The sequence below is a fragment of the Gallinula chloropus genome (assembly GCF_964237585.1).
Source record: "Gallinula chloropus genome assembly, chromosome: 1".
NCBI lineage: Eukaryota > Metazoa > Chordata > Aves > Gruiformes > Rallidae > Gallinula > Gallinula chloropus.
Window position 1 is genome coordinate 43,039,949 of NC_140085.1, and position 15,636 is coordinate 43,055,584.

At 41.3% G+C, this 15,636-nt stretch overlaps 1 protein-coding gene across 1 annotated transcript in view; it reads left to right on the forward strand.

The window, feature by feature from the left end:
- PTPRZ1 (protein tyrosine phosphatase receptor type Z1) overlaps nucleotides 1-15,343 on the forward strand; it is a gene marked incomplete at both ends in the record, with an annotated part of 137,346 nt that extends 122,003 nt beyond the window's left edge. The window contains 12 exons of the mRNA XM_084279246.1: nucleotides 528-662; nucleotides 1,964-2,098; nucleotides 3,128-3,291; nucleotides 5,621-5,756; nucleotides 6,904-7,050; nucleotides 8,481-8,574; nucleotides 8,886-8,959; nucleotides 10,341-10,469; nucleotides 11,436-11,582; nucleotides 11,854-11,996; nucleotides 12,886-13,021; nucleotides 15,203-15,343. Of these exons, the coding sequence (XP_084135372.1) occupies nucleotides 528-662; nucleotides 1,964-2,098; nucleotides 3,128-3,291; nucleotides 5,621-5,756; nucleotides 6,904-7,050; nucleotides 8,481-8,574; nucleotides 8,886-8,959; nucleotides 10,341-10,469; nucleotides 11,436-11,582; nucleotides 11,854-11,996; nucleotides 12,886-13,021; nucleotides 15,203-15,343 (1,581 nt within the window). The remainder of the gene's footprint in view (nucleotides 1-527; nucleotides 663-1,963; nucleotides 2,099-3,127; nucleotides 3,292-5,620; nucleotides 5,757-6,903; nucleotides 7,051-8,480; nucleotides 8,575-8,885; nucleotides 8,960-10,340; nucleotides 10,470-11,435; nucleotides 11,583-11,853; nucleotides 11,997-12,885; nucleotides 13,022-15,202) is intronic.
- Between the last annotated feature and the right edge of the window lie 293 nt (nucleotides 15,344-15,636).

A 15,636-nucleotide genomic window follows, 5' to 3' on the forward strand; every position in this document is an offset into this window, starting at 1 on the left:
GCTTAGCAAAGAGCTTTATGAAGCAAAAAATGTTCTGTCACATCTGAGTCGTTTCAGAAGCATCCTGCATCTGAATGTTTGGGTTTTTATGCAGTTTTGGTAAGTGGTTAATTCTTCTGTCTGAGATAATCTCATGAGAGAAAGATGCAATTTGACTGATAGCCTCATTGAGGTACCACTTAATGAGTTTTCGTTACCTGGTAATTTACATACAAATGATTAATTTTTTAAACCACTATCACAACAGACATCCCACAATCATTATCACATCAGCATTCTGCCAGACATACAGGCACTTGAACCTATATCCCATTTGTTGGAATGATAAACATTGACGTAGCAGTTGCATTCGTAAGTCATCTGATAGCACTGGGTTTCTGCCGTTTGTATGGTTATAAATTCAAAAGTACTTAAAAGCTTTTGAGATTCTTTAAAAATAGATACATAAAATGTCATGTACTCCTCCCAACCTCCTTTTGCTCATGGACTGTGATTTGACAAGTGTCATCTGTTGTATTTCAATTTAGGGCTACAACAAGCCAAAAGCCTACATTGCAGCTCAAGGACCACTAAAATCAACAGCGGAAGATTTCTGGAGAATGATATGGGAACATAACGTAGAAGTTATTGTGATGATAACTAACCTTGTTGAGAAAGGAAGGGTATGAGTACCTTTGTCTGTTATTTATTTCTCTAATGTTGATAGATCTACCTCTAGCAGACTCCTTTCCCTCTTTTAAAAATCTGGTTTAGGCATTTATTGAGCAAAAAGCAGCAGTTTGTAGTAGTTTTTGTACTAGGATTGGCTGTAGAAGTAGAAAGATGAGGATCTGTAGTATGAAACTAAAGAAAACATTTAAACTCAATTGTCAACATCTGAAGTCTTGAAAATACTATGGTCTAACTACAAAAGACTGTCATACACTGAAGCAAAGTCTTACTGTTTATATTTAGGGGTGGACAGACCATGGACCTTGTGCTACATTCTGCTAGCAGTCAAGTCTTTGTCATTCTCTTTCTTGGGGGTGCCTTAGACCCTAGAAAAGAGAAGGCCATAGTTTGGGTGAATTTTTCTGGGTATTCACTGTCTGCTCCCTGTTAACATGATGTGGGACCTACAGTTCCTTTCATACTGCATGCCTAGAGTTACATGATTGTCCAGTGAGACAAAATGAGGTCAAACCCTATCTCAGGATATGTGTTTCTCTGGTTATGTGATGGAAGTACACATGCACCCTGGCATCACATAAGGAAATATTGCATTGCACCTGCCACATATTGGCAGCAATGTCTCAAATGCATGTATATCTTATCATATGAGCAGTTAAGCATCTATTACATGATACAGACAGAGCAAACGCAGAGACAGGGGCTGCACTGGGAGTACCACTTAATTTATAACACCATGCTGTAGGCATGTTCTCTGCTGGTACTCCTAGAGAAGGCGATATGGCTGCCCAACCAAAAGGCTGGACATCACATCTCCCTACTGTATATTCTGGCCACACACAAGCTCACTTTTACCCTCACTGATCAGATATAAATACACTCTACCCACACCATCAACCAACCAAAAGCCACATACAACACTAATGACCTGAATCTTATTCCTCTTATTCCTATGGCTTTATTTAGCATTATTTTCTTTAAATTCCAGAATGCCTACAGAATGGCAGGTTCCACAGCATCAGAGTGCTGTGGCTCTGGTAGCATGATTTAAACCTCTCTTTTTAGGAGTTTTCCAAATAAAGAGTATCTTTGCACAACCATCTCTTTCTACAGCACAAAGTAAATACACAATATTATTTCTCTTGTGCTGAAGATCATGTGTTTTATAGACTGGTTATATTGATAGTCCCTGCATGTTCTTGTGGTTGTCTGTGCTCTTAAATTTCAATGTTTCCGTTTGCTAGGTTTAAATTTTGGGGTTTTTTTTCTCTGTTTTTCATTTGATTTCTAACAGAGAAAATGTGACCAGTACTGGCCTGCCGAAGGTAGTGAAGAATATGGGAACTTCTTGGTTACTCAGAAGAGTGTTCACGTGCTTGCCTACTACACTGTGAGGAATTTTACACTCAGAAACACCAAGGTCAAAAAGGTTTGTGGCACCCTGAAAGCATAGTTTGGGCAGAAGGGAATGCTGAAAGTTGCTCAGAATACTTGTTAAGGCAGTTGGCCACTCTTCTGTTGTATACCTAAAAGCTGAATCATCCAGCCAGGATGCTTGTCAACTTCAGTTAATTTGTCCAAATCAGCAAACTGAGAAGACACTGACCTGTAGTACTGGTGTGACATAGGACCATCAGGAAAGAAGCAGTGAGCATTGGAGAGCTGATGTGGACTTTACCTGCCTGGTGAGCAGGAGGATACCTTTTCCTACCTGAAAGGGAGCAGCCAGCAGAAAATTAATTCGATTATCCACCTCAGCTATCCATTTTCCTTTTTAAGGACAGGTGAACCTACACCATGTTTTACTGTAATCAGAACCAGCATGCCCTCAGCTCGGCAGTGTGACATTGGCTACTGTGAGGGGGCATTCTGAGAGCTCAATTTATTTCAGAAACCTAAATGGTAAACACCTAGTCTCTCAGCCTCCCTGCACAATTAATGCATAATGTACAGCACTACTGTCAAGTAATTTATTCTGCCTGTTTTAGGAACCAATCTTTGAATGAGATGACCTGCTCTCTGACCGTATCCCTGCCACTGAGTTGCCATTGAGGGAAGGAGCTTAGAAAAGCAGCCTACACAAGGCTACTTCCCTTGCAAATCACTAAAGCTGGGTGAAATGAATCCTGCATTTTCTGTCAACTCAACAGAGGAGCAGGGTGGCAGAAGTAGCTGGTGACTGTTAAGAGCAGCTGCAATTTGTTATCCTTCCCGTGCTCTTAACCAGGGCTTTCTAAGGGACAGGCACAGGTCATTTTTTCCCTTCAGTGGGCAAGATGCTGGGATAGGAGCAGTGACCCTTCCTGTTCTCTTTGAAAGCCAGAACATTCCGAGCCAGATGGCATGCTGCTAGTAGGGACAGTACTAATTCCAGAACTATCCAGCTTGTAAATAAAATGATGAAGAGCTGCCTTTCACACGTGGGCTGCTTACATACAGAATTGTTTTTCTGTTTCAGGGCTCCCAGAAAGGGAGGTCAAGTGGACGTATAGTAACTCAGTACCATTATACCCAGTGGCCTGACATGGGTGTTCCAGAATACACGCTGCCGGTGCTGACCTTCGTGCGGAAGGCATCGCATGCCAAGCGCCACGCTGTCGGGCCCGTTGTGGTTCATTGCAGGTGTGGTCTTTACTGCCGTAAGGTTCACTCCACTCTTGTTTTGCAGAAAGTAAACAATTTTTCAGTGGTGGGTTAAGCAAAATTTCACTCTCACACTTAACAATTCCTGATGGAATAAGATTTAATTACTTAGCTGGCATTTCTATCCTTGGTAAGGCCAACTAATCAGCTATCTGTGCCACTTCTATAAATCTCCATAATGGCTGTAAACAAGATGATGCTGCTCTGCACTATGCTCTCTCTTTTTTTGGAAAAAATGCTTTTCTTTTTACTTTTATTCACATTTCTATACTACTCTCTTGATTGCTATGAGCTTACCAGACACAGATATAGCAGCAAATGTTTCATTTCTGCAAAAATCATTAGGATGTTTTTGGCTCATGCTTTCTTTGGTGCAGGGATGCTCTGTAATCCTAAGAGGAGCTCTGTCCACAAGAGAAGACTCACTCTATTCCTGGCTGAACTACAACTCTGCTGTTTTTAACATTACTCTGCGCTCTAGCAGTCATTTGCAATGGAGGAGCATTCTGGGGAATGGTTTGAGGTCTGCATGTGCCGCAGCGTGCAGGCAGGTGTTCTGTCAGTGCTCACTAAAACTGGGCAGATCAGGGAAAATTGGTTAAAAAGGGCTTGTAGGGCCTGGAATGACTTCACAAAGCCCGTGAAGGACCAGGTTATTGTAAAATATATAAGCAGGTTCTGGTTTTCCACTGTAGTACCTCACCTTTGATGGAACATTTGGAAAGAGAACCTCCTCATGAATTCGGTCCTTCTGGAGCTGACTCTGAGGAAGCCAACAGGTAAAGTTGCCTCACAAATGCTGCAAATGAAGATATTTTATTTCTGGGATTATCTGATCTGACTGAAATCTGTTTTTAGCTTGGAAAATGAAAATTCCACATTTTGCTTGTTCTGCTGCTAGCTACATCCTGCCTGTTCAAAATACGAAATACCAAGTCTGAGATCTATGCCAGCAGGCTGAGAGATCAGAAATACATTATAAGTCAATTAAATTAAGTTTTGAAAAAGCAAACAGTGGTAAGTTGTGTGGCTTCAGTCAGACCTCTCCATTGGGTCATCAGTATAACTCACCTCTGTACACAGTTTTATTCGGCTTTTAGTTCACCTGTCCCCGTGCAGTCCGGAATTTCAAAGGAGTCATCTCATGTTAGAAATGTAACTTTTATTTATCTTTACAGGCTGTATGGAGGACACATGAGAGGAACTTCATGAAACTTTTTTTAGCTATTTTCATGTTTCGGTGCTTTTGGTGTTTTGTCTTTCTTAACGAGCACAGATAGCGTCTGGTAACCTTTATACTTTTTTGTTTTGATGACCTGGACCTTTCAGGTTTATGTCACGCTTAATTAGAGAGCTTATTACAGCAATCTGAGCTCCCACTGCCCACGCTTTGTGCCACCTCTGGGGAAGAAATGAGAACTGGCCTGTACAGACTGAGCTTGGACCCGCCCATTAAGGGGACATGCAGAACCAGCCTAGTGTTGCCATCAAGTTACAGGGACCAGAGCACATAACATTTTCATGTGACGTAGAGGGAAATTACAACGGACCAGTTCCCATGTATGACTAGATTAAAATATGACCTCTTCTTAACTTTGTGCTCCCTACTTGGGTACTTTAGAAAGAAAAAGCTGGGTGTTTATCCTACAATACAACCATTTTTATGCTAAATGAGTCAGAGTTCGTAACAGGAGTGAGTTGATAAACCCTTTCTTCTGCATCTTCCCTTTTTAAGAAGGGTTTCAACCATTGCTTGCCGTCTTAACTGTATCTGGAGAGCACTGAGCTTTTTCTTTTACAGCTGTACCTTCAGCAGCTCTGCCACTTCCTGGGATTTTCCTCAGTCTGGTACCTTCGAAATTTCCTACATCTGTAATGGGTGTCATAATGCAACTTTCTCTTTAAAGTGAGGTGTGCTTCAACGTGGAAGAACTTGGCCACACTAACTGTGCCGGAATACTGGCATATGCCACCCTTTCTGGGTCTGCTTAACAAAGTATCCTAAGGAATATCAGAAGCCTGAAGATTGCAGGCTTGCGGGATGCCCGTTCTGTTTCCCTTGATACCTCAAAAATAGTTTGAGAAAATGAACTTTAGGCCTATTCTTGCACGAAGAAAAAGATAAGTTGAAAAGATTTTAATTCGTTACCACCAGCCTTGAAGTTTTAGCAAAGCATATCACGCAATAAAACAATTTGTAGAGGAAAATCTTCCCTACACGTCAGTCTGATGAAAAAGCTATGGATAGGAAACAGTTCTTTTCGTTGTTCTTTTACTTTAGGCTCAAGGCTATGTTTTTGTTTTGTAGTGCTGGTGTTGGAAGGACAGGCACATACATAGTGTTAGACAGCATGCTGCAGCAAATTCAGCATGAAGGGACTGTCAACATATTTGGATTCTTAAAACACATACGTACCCAAAGGAACTACTTGGTGCAGACTGAGGTAAGACTAAAATATATATAGTGACACTGTTACAGACTGTTTCTGTTTGCAGAAGAAGAGATGATGTGGTCTCCTTTTGATACCACCAAACAAGCTATCAGGCTGGTCTTTCCTTTCTGCTTCCCCTGTTTTCATACACACATCTGCACTGGAATAGGCTGCCCAGGGAGGTTGTGGAGTCTCCTTCTCTGGAGATATTCAAGACCCGTCTGGATGCCTCTCTGTGCCATAGGAGCTAGGGAGCCTGCTTTGGCAGGGGGTTGGACCCGATGATCTCTCGAGGTCCCTTCCAACCCCTATGATTCTATGATCCTTCTAGCACCACTTAGAGCACTGCACTAGAAGTTGCCTATCTCTGGGCTCTTGTCTGTTCATTAGGGAGGACTCAGAAGAGACCATGTATGTATAAATCATGCTTCCTGCAGTAGCACTTTACTGGCAGGGCATCCATTTTTGTCCTAGATTATTTTTAAGGAAGCACCATTGCTGAGTGTTCTGGTCTTCACTGATCCTGATCAAACAGTTGATGTCAGGCAATAAAAATTAGGGGGCAGGGGGAGAAAGCTGTTTCAGAAAGAAGGTTTTCTATAGCTGCTTTAAACTGAAGATTATATATAGAATAGTGAAAGAACAGAAAAAAAAATAAGAACAACAGGGCATTTGGAAGTCTATTTCAGGTTTCAAAAACATGAGGTTAGATTCCCCATTGCCTTTCAATAGAAAATCAACAACACCATGGGCACTTGTACCAAAGGGTGTAAGAGGAAATAGAGGATAGCAGTAGGAACTGAGTATGATCGCTTTATTGCAAGAAAGACAGGGAGAGTCCCATAAGAAGCCAACCTGAAAATATGACTGAAGGCTGTGCTTGAATTTTAAACTCTGTTCATGAGCATGAGATACCACAGGTGGTGAGGATTTGGTATTATATCAAATATACATCATATGTCACTCAGTCATGCTTGTAAATGTGTGCTGTCACTGTGGAGGGACAGCCTTCCCTGTAGAGGATTACTTCAGATAAAACTCCCCTACAGCAGAACGCTGTGAAGAAGTACTAACCCCATCAGAAGCAGCAACTTAGCCAGAGGTGTCCAGGGGAACCTGAAAATAATTAGAGCTTGGATGTTTGGTTTTATTTTCCTAGGAGCAATACATCTTCATTCATGATGCATTGGTTGAAGCAATACTTAGTAAAGAAACAGAAGTTCTTGAGACTCACATTCATGCCTATGTTAATGCTCTCTTGATACCTGGACCAACAGGGAAGACTAGACTGGAGAAACAATTCAAGGTGAGTTCTCTGAGACAGTAACATGAAAATCTTTAGGCCTGCAAGTTTGAAACTACTTAAAAGTAGGTATCTCATCATAACTTTTCAATGGTTTTCCCTATCCATAATTTAACTGATGAGCCAAAATTCAGAGCAATTTAAGAAATGTACGATTATATTTATGTATGTATGCAATATATTTATTTTCTGAAGTATTTTGGTCACACAGGCACAGTAACTAATATTTCTTCAAGTTCATGAAGAATACAGAACAACAAACCAAAGGATTTCAGTTTGCTGCTGTCCTGGCTTGAAGGATCCAAATGCGTTGTGCTGTTTTTCCCTACAGAAAAGTAGGGTTTCTTATCTCAGCTGTGATGTGCTTAGAGAAATAAACATCCTACCTTTCCCAAACAGATGAAAAAATAAACCACATAATATATACAAACAGGCCATGTAAATATACAACCACACAGTGCGCAGTGGAAATTGCAGGACCCATGTAGAGCTCTAATTTCAAGAGCTTAAGTATTATCAAAATGTGCAGGACGTGTCTCATTCAGTTTCATTTTCTTTTGCAAGCTACAATTATTAGAAGCTAGAAGAACAACAAAAATTTGCTTTCTTGAAGAACTATTCAGGTGAACAAAAATGGTCTAACTAATTTTGATGGAACTTCCCTTGGTTGCCATTCTTTTCTTCCAATGCAGGCAGCTTCAAAAAGGTACACGTGCTCAGCCCGAAACATCAGAGAAAAGTCTTTTGAATTCTTTGGAACATTCTGATTTATCTGGTTGATTTTACTAGCAATCAAAACCCCCTAAAAGCTAGGAAAAATCTGCTTCCCAAACTTGATGCCTAAGCAGTATATATGTATACACCATTGTGATGCACATATATATGTATATATATCTTGGTATATATATCAGTCCTTTCTTATACTCTTTTCTATTGGAATTGCATTAGTTGAAACACGTAAGTCAATGAGATCCCCCCTACTTCAGTCCCATTTTCCTATTTTTGGAGAGAAAACTGGGATAACTAGAGCTGCCTCACAGCAGGAGCTAGTCCACCCGAAAAACAAAGCAGATGTTTCTGCACAGGTGATTCCTGTTTTCCAAAACTAATTAAGGTTACCCAGACGGCAGGGCAAGCAAAGTGGAAGTGATACCGGGATGGCAACAACCTGGGTATGGAACAATGTGAAGTGTCGTTTCCTTTGAAGTCATGCTGATGGACCTAGGGCTCAAGTGTGATTTGAACTATTCTGATGACTTGCTATTTGAAATATTCTGATGATCTGCTAAGTAGTTTAGCCAGATAATCAGATACATAAAGTTGAGAGACAGCTAACCTGCCACACATGCACCCTTCTGTTTAATGCAGATAATGAAGGAATGGCTTTTGTACAATGACCTGATTATTTTTATTTGTTTTTTAAATTGTTTCAGTTACTGAGCCAGTCTAACACACAGCAGTGTGATTATTCAACTGCACTCAAACAGTGTAACAGAGAAAAGAACCGAACTTCATCCATCATTCCTGGTAAGCTTGTTCAAATCGCCCTCACTGGGTGGCCAATGTTTATGAACTGTGTGTGTCAAACCTTTAATCTTTCCTCAGCAAGGACTGGAGACATCTGCATTGATGTAGAGCAATGCTCTGCATTAAGTGAAAGAAAGAAAGTGCTTTTAGTGAATAAATTAGTTAAGGAAAATATAATAGATGGCTGGATAACACTTTTACTCCAATTGGTGTAGCTTACCATTACCATTACTATGAGACATGTGTGATAACTGCTACTAATATGAGTCATTGCAACATACGTACTAGTTCATGACTTTTTTTTTTTACAGTGGAAAGATCTAGAGTGGGTATCTCATCACTGTCTGGTGAAGGGACAGACTACATCAATGCTTCCTATATTATGGTAAGTCGGTTGTCTCTGTTGGTGGGAAATGGTGTCCTTGCTTTCAGAGCTGCCATGTGTTCACATTAGGGTGGCACAGTCACAGTTTTGAAAGCTCCTTTCTTCCCTTACTCACTCTGCCTGAAAGAGTTTCTTCCCCCAGGAAGTATTGTTACTGTTTGGTTGATCACATTGCATTCTGACAATCAGTGGAACCAGAAAGCTCATCATAATTTTACAAACCATTGCAGCTAAATGCCACCTATGGAAAAATATTTTGAGACAAACTAAAATTGTTAGTTACCAAGTTAGTTTTTAATGCCTGTGCTGTGGTTTGCCGTCCTACCTGTTCATCTTACAGACTTTTTCCAACTAGCATAGCTCAAGGCCAAACCGGCACAGCTTGTCAGCGTTCCATGATCTTTCTGTTCCTCAGGTTTTCTCCAGCTGTTTCCCTTTTCATTAGCTGAGAGGGAGCAGTAAGTGCTTCCTGGACATTCAGGAAAGAGATGAGAAAGATGTCTCCAGTGCTGTGTATGCATGTGTTCTTCAATATAATGGTAGAAGTTCTTCAATATGAGGGTGGTAGATCACTGGAATAGGTTGCCCAGAGAGGTAATGGAGGCCCCATCTCTGACTTGATGGGGCTCTGAGCAACCTGGTTGAGTAAAAATGTCCCTGTTTATTGCAGGGCAGTTGGACTAGATGACCTTTAAAGGTTCCTTCCAACCTTACACATTCTATGATGCTATGATCAAGAGAGTAGAAGCTGTTAACTTGTTGAGTTTGGAACTTCTGTGAAAGGCTTGGTGGAGATGGGGCAGTTGATGGAGGTGGTGGAGTCTCCATCCCTGGAGGTATTTAAAAGATGGGTAGATACAATGCTGAGAGACAAGGTTTAGTGGTGGTTGGCAGGTTAGGGTGATGGTTGGACTTGATCTAAAAGGTCCCTTCCAACCAAGACAACTATGATTCTGTGATCCTTCATCAGGTGCATTAGTGCAAAGGAACTCTTTTGTGGTAGGAAGTTGGTCTGGGATATCTGTACAAATTAAGAGACCACAAATTATGAGCTGACAGCTTCTGTGGGATTCTGCCTCATGTAGAACAGTAACATGTCTATAAGTTAATGTATTTTCATTCCAAGCTGGCTGTTCAAGCCTCTACTGATTTGCCTTTTTTTGATCACTTTTTTGAAGGTTTAAAAACTATATTATTATTCTTCTTATCTGGAAAATGCCACAATGGAGGCTTTATATTCTTCTTATATTTGTGGGAAGGCAGAGGAGGCATAACTCTGCAATTTATTTTCTAGGCTTCTGGCTCTGTCCACTAGAAGCTTCCTTTAAACGTTAACAGTGAGGCTGCAATTCTGAGTCTGGTGATTTTATTTTTTTTGCAGGGTTATTATCAAAGCAATGAGTTCATTATCACCCAGCACCCCTTACTGCACACTATCAAGGACTTCTGGAGAATGATATGGGACCATAATGCCCAGCTAATAGTCATGCTTCCTGATAGCCAGAATATGGTAAGTTTCATGGCTGGTTGCTGTGGGTTTATGCATGAATTACATTGATATTACTATTTTGAAATATGCAGGACATGAGACAATATCTTGGATTTTGAAAAAAACAAAAAAACCCTAATGATTCTGTACTGTGCGTAAAATCATCCAGTGGAAATGTGGAGATTTTGGGGCAGACTGCAACTGGCACAACAACCAGCATTGTATCACTCCTGTATAACTTATAAAAAGAAACAAACAGACGTAAGCATTACTCAAGGTTAGTTTTTACTCCAGGAGTGTTATTTTAGTTGTAGTATGGCTTCTTCAGCTATTTTAGGTAAGGGGAGGTTTTTCTCGCTGTTCTCCTGAAGTTACAAATAAAGTCTTAGCAGGGATTTATCTGACTCCAAACAGCAACAGAAAGTCATGTCTTCATCCTGTCTGTGTGATTTAATAACAAATTAATGTTTTCTAAGTTACTAGAAATGCAGGAATATCTGAGATTTTTTAGGTTTGTACTTAGAGAAATCTTGAGGTGTAAGAGGGCATCACGTTTGGTAATGAGTTTGGAGGAAAGGCATGCAAATACCTTAGAGAGCCTTGCATGGTTGGAAAAACATGTACAACCAAGAGAGTGTTTCGGTTTTTCTTCGTACCAAGTGTTTTATGAAAGTTACAGTTCCTATACAAGAGATGGATTTTAAAGTGTGAGGGTCAGGCTGGACTGTGGCACAGCACAGACCAAGGTATGTTCAGGTTACGTGGGTCGCTGAGGTACAGCGGTCTTCTGCTCAGGATCACTCCAGAGGTGTCTGAAAACCATTGCTTTTGACGTTTGCAACCCAGCTCACATTTTGTTTTATCAATTTAATTCTCGATGGCTGCATCAATCACATACATGTCCCATTATTTATGATGTTGGATTAAGTTCTATTTTAAGAGCTCGAGGTTACTTACTTTTATGGCTTTTTTATTTTTTTCCTGGAGGCTGAAGATGAGTTTGTATACTGGCCAAACAAAGATGAGCCTATAAACTGTGAGAGTTTCAAAGTTACTATGATTGCTGAAGAACACAAGTGTCTGTCTAACGAGGAGAAGCTCATAATCCAAGACTTCATTTTAGAAGCTACACAGGTAACACTGTCATAAGCATGTAACTCATGACTTGATTTGTGAAAGGTAATGCATACATTTTGTTACATTTTTTATGGTAAATGACTGACAAAATTATGTGCCTTTGAAACAGCAAGGGAGGGAGTAACCTCTATAGCTAATATTGTGACATTGGGAATAGGATAGTCCAGCCTCCACAGCACTGGGATTCTGTATCCAGAGGCTGGAGCTGGACCAGAAAGACAGTCAATCTTTACCAAATTTATTATCTTTTTTTTTTTTACTCTTTTAGGATGACTATGTACTTGAAGTGAGACATTTTCAGTGTCCAAAATGGCCAAACCCTGATAGTCCTATTAGTAAAACTTTTGAATTGATCAGCATCATCAAAGAGGAAACTTCCAACCGTGATGGACCCATGATTGTACATGACGAGTAAGAACTGCAGCTTTCCATTTGTTTTGATGTTTTTCTGCAGAACCACCCTTTCCTCTTATGAAGAGTAGAAGCCGCTGAAGCAAGGCACAAAGTCTGCACCCAACAGTAGTGCTGCTGCTTCTGTTGCAGCTGCATCAGCAAGAGAAACATTTTGATGTTATCTCACTTCAGTGTTCTCTTTATGATTCTATCATTTTGGTACTCTGGATAATTGTCGGGTAGGGCACCAGAGAGGAAATCAGTCAGGGCCTCATTGCCTGTTATCAAAAGAAGTAAGACTATTTAGGTGAGGCACCTTGCACTCCTCCAAGTGTTTAATAATGACCAAAATATTGAAATCTTGAAGTACTGGAGGACTTTAAAGCTAAAGGAGGGAAGGTTTAGATTAGATATTAGAGGGAAGTTTTTTACAGAGAGAGTGGTGAGGTGCTGGAACAGGCTGCCCAGAGAGGTGGTGGATGCCCCGTCCCTGGAGGTGTTCAAGGCCAGGTTGGGCGGGGCCCTGGGCAATCTTGTGTAGATCCAGGCCTGGTCCTGCCTGTGTCAGGAGCGTTGGAACTCTATGATCCTTGGGGTCCCTTCCAACCCAGACCATTCTATGATTCTATGACAAGGCCTTCAGCATTTGGTTACTGGAGGATTGTAGAGAAATATCTCTCAGACTTGCTCTGCAGAAGTTGTAGCCAGGTGCTGTGAAGGTCATGCTAAGGGCAGGCCTACTTCAGAAAGTGGGAAGGTCACATGACAAAGATTAATCTTATCAGTTTACCCTAGATTTGGTATTTTCTCCAGCTAAAGCAACTTGATCCAGATCTAGAGACTGGTTCTGTGTATTCAGTTGGCTTTTTGTTGTGGGTTTTTTTTTAATTTATTTTATTTTACAAAGGCATGGAGGGGTGACAGCAGGCACTTTCTGTGCATTAACAACACTGATGCATCAGCTGGAAAATGAGAACTCCGTGGATGTTTACCAGGTAGCGAAGATGATAAATTTGATGAGGCCTGGAGTCTTTACAGACATTGTAAGTAATAAACACAATGTGTGTGAGTATTGGTTTTACCTAGGTGTGGTATTAGTTTCTGCCCCAGTTAATCAAAACTGTCTTCCAAAGGTGCTGTAGTGGACCTGCTACTTCTTCTGAAACAAAATGCTTCTTGTGAAAAACCTATTATGTGATTATCAGTGGTCATATTAAAAATGTGCAGAGCTGCCACCATGATCATAAAATCTACACTGTGGCATGTAAATGAAGGTTTTGATCCAGAGGGAATAAAGTTGTAATTCAAGTAGACCCAGAAGTAGTTACCCTAGTTTTCCATTTCAGGATGGACTTGGGTCTTTCAAGATCTGTTGAATGGTCCCTGTGCTTACAGAAAGAAAAAAAACCCACAAAAAGTGTAATAAATAAGAACTACTTACTAAGTCAGTGTCAGAAATGAAAATTCATCACAGAAATTAAAAACTACTAACCCTGCCCCTTTGGCCATACCACTGTAAATCTGGGTGATGTAGAGCTACAATAGATTCAGTAAGGAGAACACTTTAAGAGTGAAACATTAGCACATTTTTGGCAGCACAACCAGGACACTGACTGCAGGCTGAATATGAGCCAGCAGTGTGCCCAGGTGGCCAAGAAGGCCAATGGCATCTTGGCTTGTATCAAAAACAGTGTGGCCAGTAGGTCTAGGGAGGTAATTGTGCCCCTGTACTCGGCATTGGTGAGTACTTTGTGCAGTTCTGGGCTCCCCACCATAAAAAGGACATTGAGGTCCTTGAGCAAGTGCAGAGAAAGGCAACCAGGCTGGTGAAGGGGCTGGAGGGCAAATCATATGAGGAGTGGCTGAGAGAGCTGGAGAAGAGAAGGCTGAGGGGAAACCTTATCACTGCCTACAACTACCTGAAGGGAGGTTGTAGAGAGGTGGGCGATGGTCTCTTCAGCCAGGTGACAGGAGATAGAACAAGGGGAAATGGCATGAAGCTGCCCCAGGGCAGGTTTAGATTGAGTATTAGAAAAAAAATTTTTACTGAAAGAGTTGTCAGGGCCTGGAACAGGCTGCCCAGGGAGGTGGCTGAGCCACCTTCCCTGGATGTGTTCAAAAAAAGGGTAGATGAGGTACTTAGGGATATGGATTAGCATAGGATGGGAATGGTTGAACTTGATGATCTTCAAAGGTCTCTCCCAACCTTGTGATTCTGTGATACAATGCAGGATTCACAGCAGTGTCTGCCCCGTGCCCTGCCCAGCAAGCCCCGACTGATGTGCCTGGCAGACAGTGCAGTGAAATGGGAACTCTTCCCACCTCAGCAACACCATTAGGACCTTCACTCCTCGTGTCCCTGGACCCTCCAGATAATGCCCTTTATCTCAGATTTCCAGTTTCCCATCCTCCTACTGCAGAGTTTCAAATTCATTGCTCTTTCTACCCTGTATCGCTCAGTGCAACCTTATAGTCCAGACCCCAAACTCCACTCTACTCTCTCTTACTGCACTTCACTCCTCCTGCCACAGAAATACTTCTTCATATATCCATTACAGAACCCCAGATATTCCTCTGCCCTTTCAAATCATCCAGTGTTACTCCATGCAGTACAGCCTTCACTGGGGCAATGCTGCCCTGCACAAAGCATCCAGCTGATTCCCCCTTCCCAGCCCACACTGCAGTCCAACTGGGTTCTGGCACTCCCCATCTCCCACTGCACCCAACTAAGACCCCCGGCTCCCTCAAGGCAGTGGTCTTGTTGGTGAATCTTCCCAGAGTGTCTCGTCTCTTATCCTACACTTGGCAGGGTCCTCAAAAAGTGACAAGGAGACAAAAAAAAATAAAAGGTCTGCCTCAATAGGGTTCAGAGGGCAGAAATAAGAACATATTCAAGGGCAAAAGAACTCAACAGGCCCAGCCCTTGTTCAGTCAATGGGAACTTGAACAAGGATCCAATTCAGCACATAACATTTCTTTTAAAATACAGTTTTCTCCCCTACCTGTACTATGTTTGTTAACATTGGGCTTTATAGGGTGTACAGGGGATCTGTTAGTCAGAAAATTAATAAAGCTGCTAAGTAACACAACAAATCGTGGAGCACAGTACGTCAACAGACTGACACATCAGCAGTTAATTAGTAATTTTGAGTAACAGTGTTACAAGATAATTTAGCATCGTTATTTCTGACGACATGCTGACTATATCCCCTTTTCTTCTGCAGGAACAGTACCAGTTTCTGTACAAAGCTATTCTCAGCCTTGTCAGCACACGGCAAGAAGAAAACCCGTCAGCATCTATGGACAGTAATGGCTCAGCTTTACCCGATGGAAACGTGGCTGAAAGTTTAGAATCTTTAGTTTAATTAACACATCAGATTAAGCACACACACAGCCCTACATCACACCAGTCACGCCTGGAGTTTACCATTGTTATTTTCAGTTTTATCTTTTGTGGGAGGGGAAATCTGTCCTGTTACTATATATATAATCCGATCCCAACTGTTGCTCAAGCAGTCACTTCTGTTACATATGACTTCACTGAGGAACTTCTATCATTAACAATGTGTGCCTTTTCTTGAAAGATTTCTTGTAATACGTTGTTACGTCTGGACTAACTTGATTGATTTTTACAGTGTTTCTAAGAATTGAATTGTGG